Here is a 3751-nt window from a genome sequence, read left to right as displayed (position 1 = left end):
GCCCAGACTAGAGTGCTGTGGTGTCAGCCTAGCTCACAGCAACCTCAAACTCATAGATAGGCTCAAGCAATCCTCCTGCCTCACCCTCTCAATAGCTGGGACTACAGGCATGCACCACCATGCCTAGCTAATTTTTTCTATTTTTAGTTGCCTGGCAATTTTTTTTTTTCTATTTTTAATAGAGATGGGGTCTCACTCTTGGTCAGACTGGTTTTGAACTCTCCTGACCTCAAGTGATCCTCCTGCCTTGGCCTCCCAGAGTGCTAGGATTACAGACTTGAGCCACGGTGCACGGCCCATGACTTAGTTTTAAGATCCAAAACGAGGAATGAAGAAAAGAGAAAGATCAGGGATGGTAGAGAATGATGTCAAACAACTAATAGGCCAAATATTTGATTAATCCTTACTTTGGACCTCTGTTTTGGTTGAACTCTTTTGATTATAAGTGTTTGGGGCAAACATATCATGTGCTCTTACTTTGCAATTCGATATATTATAGTTTGCTGGGCAAAGCTCTCTTCTGCTGAGAGATTTAACTAATATGAAGGATGGTTGAGAATTTATTCTTTTCTTTTCCCATTATCAACAAGGTTTAACTGGGTAGCTTGGGTTCTTGTAAACAAAATATGATTATTTACCTGCCTATGCTGTACAGATAAGTATTTTGCTCAAATTATTTAGGTAATATCACTATTTAGTTTTAAAGGCACACTTGTTTTATAGTTGCTAAATATTAATGCTGCCCCTTGCAAGCCTTTTGAGAATCTTTTCCCTTGAATATGCCAGATATTTAATGTCAGTAAGATAAAGAACCTCAGAGATTATTTTTATTAAAAGTTTACTGTAAAATTTTTGTTTTGAGTCTGATTTTATATGTGTTGGTATTTGCTGTTGTTGTTGAATTGTATTTTAGTGAAAATTAGATTTAACATCATTTGGCACTTCACAGTTTTTCTTGATTCAGGACTCCATTATAGAGAAGTTTGGTCTTAGGAACAAAACTTTATAAAATTTGAGTCATCAAATAGCCAACCAAGCAAAGAAATGAAATTAACTACATTTTGATTATTTTAAGTCAATGTTTCTCTGACCCCTTTAGTCTAAATTCTCTGGATTGCCTGTACCAGATACACATTCCTGGTGATGTAGAAATCTGCATTTTGTTAGGAGCTACTTCTTACTCTCTAAAATTGAAGAAGCGCTGCTCTAAGTATACTTTAATGTTCAGAGAAAGGAATTAAATTATATCTTTGTTTGAAATGTAGTTGTATTTTTTGACAACTCATGTTTTTTGATGCAACAAAGATAATAAGATATATAGTTTTAAATTTTCTTCGAAAAAAACCACTACTTGTTACAAAATATTTTTCTCTCAGAAAAGTAATACAGAGGAATAGATGTCATTTTAAAAAGAGAGAGGAGATCACCATTGTTAAATTTTGGAATATTTTTTGTGTCTTATACATAGCTGCAGTATAATATTCATTTTAATGTATTTTCTTCACCTAATGCTGTGGCAAGCATTTCCCCATGTCAAACAGATTTTTAAAAGCTACTTTTCAATGGCTGAATAATACCGTTTTTATGGGTATATCATAATACACTTAGCCTGTCTCCCATTGTTGGACCTGGAAGGTCTTCCTGGCAGACACTTTTTTATTATTAAAAATAGTATTGTGGCTGGGCGTGGTGGCTCACTCCTGTAATCTTAGCACTTTGGGCACTTAGGCAGGAGGATCACTTAAGGCCAGGAGTTTCGAGACCAGCTAGGCAACGCAGTAAGTCTCTTAAAGAAAATTAACTGGACATGATGGCACATACCTGTAATCCCAGTGACTCGTGGGAGAATCACTTGAGCCCAGGAGTTTGAGGTTGCTGTGAGCTAGGCTGACGCCATGGCACTCTAATCCGGGCAACAGAGTGAGACTCCTGGAGTGCAGTAGCATCATGATAGCTCATTGCAATTTCAAACTCCTGGACTCAAGCTATCCTGCCTCAGCCTCCCGAGTAGCCAAGACTACAGTCATGTGCCACCACTTTCGCTGTTTTTTTCTATTTTTTGTAGAGACGGAGTCTCGCTTTTTGCTCAGGCTTGTCTCAAACTCCTGGCCTCAAGCGATCCTCCTGCCTTGGCCTAGATACATTACTTTTAACAAACACAGATGATATAAAACTGAAAAGAATCCTTGAGTCTGATTTGGTAAGAAACTGTAATATATTTTCTAATGTCATTTCCTTGTCCCACCAAGAAGTACTTGCATATAAAAAGCAAGTTTGATTACAGCATTTTTTGAATATTTAAGGTGGTTAAAGTGGCTGAGTTTAACAGATATTTCCTCTTAATTCCTTGTAGGTGAATCTGGATTGGGAAAGTCGACATTAATCAACTCATTATTCCTCACAGATTTGTATTCTCCAGAGTATCCAGGTCCTTCCCATAGAATTAAAAAGACTGTACAGGTATGTATATTACTATTGTTAGTTGAAAATAAGCTGGAATAATATTAATACACACAAAACACATGTGACTCTTACTATGCTCACCTAGAGGTAGGATGCAGATTTGGCGTTAGTTAGTGTAAAGTGGTAAATATGACTTCATAAAATTAAAAAAACCTGTAAGAAGAAGTACACTTGATCAGAGGAATTATCTTGATTAGAGCCTTCCAAATTTGTCCTGAGGACCATGCTAGAGATAACACTGTGAGATTAGTAAATCAAACAAGGTTGTCCTGTTCAGTGTGGTAGCCACTTGCCACATGTCGCAATTCAAGTTTAAATCAATTAAAGGTAAATAAAATTAAAAATGCAATTTCTCAGTTGTCCCAGACACATTTCAAGTGCTCAGTAGCTACACGTGGCAGGTGGCTACCATTTTGAGCAGCACATATCTAAAACATTTCCATCATTGCAGAAAGTTGTACTGGACAGTGTAGAGCAAACATGATTCATAGAAAAGCTATTGTTATTTAAATACAGTGTTCTATAGTAGTCAATGGGATAATATCATAGTTGAATGGCAATAGCAATTCTGTAAGACTCCCAGGCTAGGTATAGTCTAATTTAGTGCGTCTTACTCTTTAATTGTATTCAGATTACCTGGGGATCTTGTTAAATTTCTTATTTTAGTAGGTCTGAGATTGGCTGAGCTTCTGCATTTCTAACAAGTTCCCAGGTTATACTGATACTGCTACCTGGTGAATCTCAGTTTATATAACAAGGAGCTAGACTCTGGACTCTAGATATGCACTTTTTAATTCAGCTGCCTTTAGCCACATGTGGCTGTTGAGCTTTTGAAATGTTGGTGGTCCAAATTGAGATGTTCTGCAAGTACAAAATACACCCCAGATTTTGAAGACTTCTGTAATATGTAAAAAAAGAATGTAAAGTAGGTCTCATTAATACTTTTTTGTACTGATTTAATATTGCAGTGATATTTTGTATATATTGGTATCAGTAAAATTTATTAATTCTTTCATTACTTTTTAAAGTAGCTACTAAAAATTAAAATTATGTGGCTCACATTATATTTTTGTTTGGCAACATTGCTCTAAACTATTGATTTAAAAAAATTGTTGGTGGACTGATAAAGTAATACATAGCACATGAGCAGAGATGAGGGAAGGAAACAGTTCAGCTGGAGCAGGCTTCATCGAAGCAGTGAGACTTAGAGCTAGATTTGAAGGAGTAGAAGTGACTGTCCCAGCGCACAGGATGGAAATACAGTCTTTATATTCTGGGCAGAAACTCA

At 36.3% G+C, this 3751-nt stretch overlaps 1 protein-coding gene across 1 annotated transcript in view; it reads left to right on the top strand.

The window, feature by feature from the left end:
- Positions 1-2346: 2346 nt before the first annotated feature.
- The window catches only part of SEPT7 (septin 7), a gene marked incomplete at its 5' end in the record, with an annotated part of 89378 nt that continues 87973 nt past the window's right edge, over positions 2347-3751 (top strand). The window contains 1 exon segment of the mRNA XM_012638752.1: positions 2347-2460. Within this exon segment, the coding sequence (XP_012494206.1) occupies positions 2347-2460 (114 nt within the window).

This window comes from Propithecus coquereli, unplaced genomic scaffold, assembly GCF_000956105.1.
Source record: "Propithecus coquereli isolate 6110/MARCELLA unplaced genomic scaffold, Pcoq_1.0 Scaffold134, whole genome shotgun sequence".
NCBI lineage: Eukaryota > Metazoa > Chordata > Mammalia > Primates > Indriidae > Propithecus > Propithecus coquereli.
This window is presented reverse-complemented; position numbering and strand designations above follow the sequence as displayed.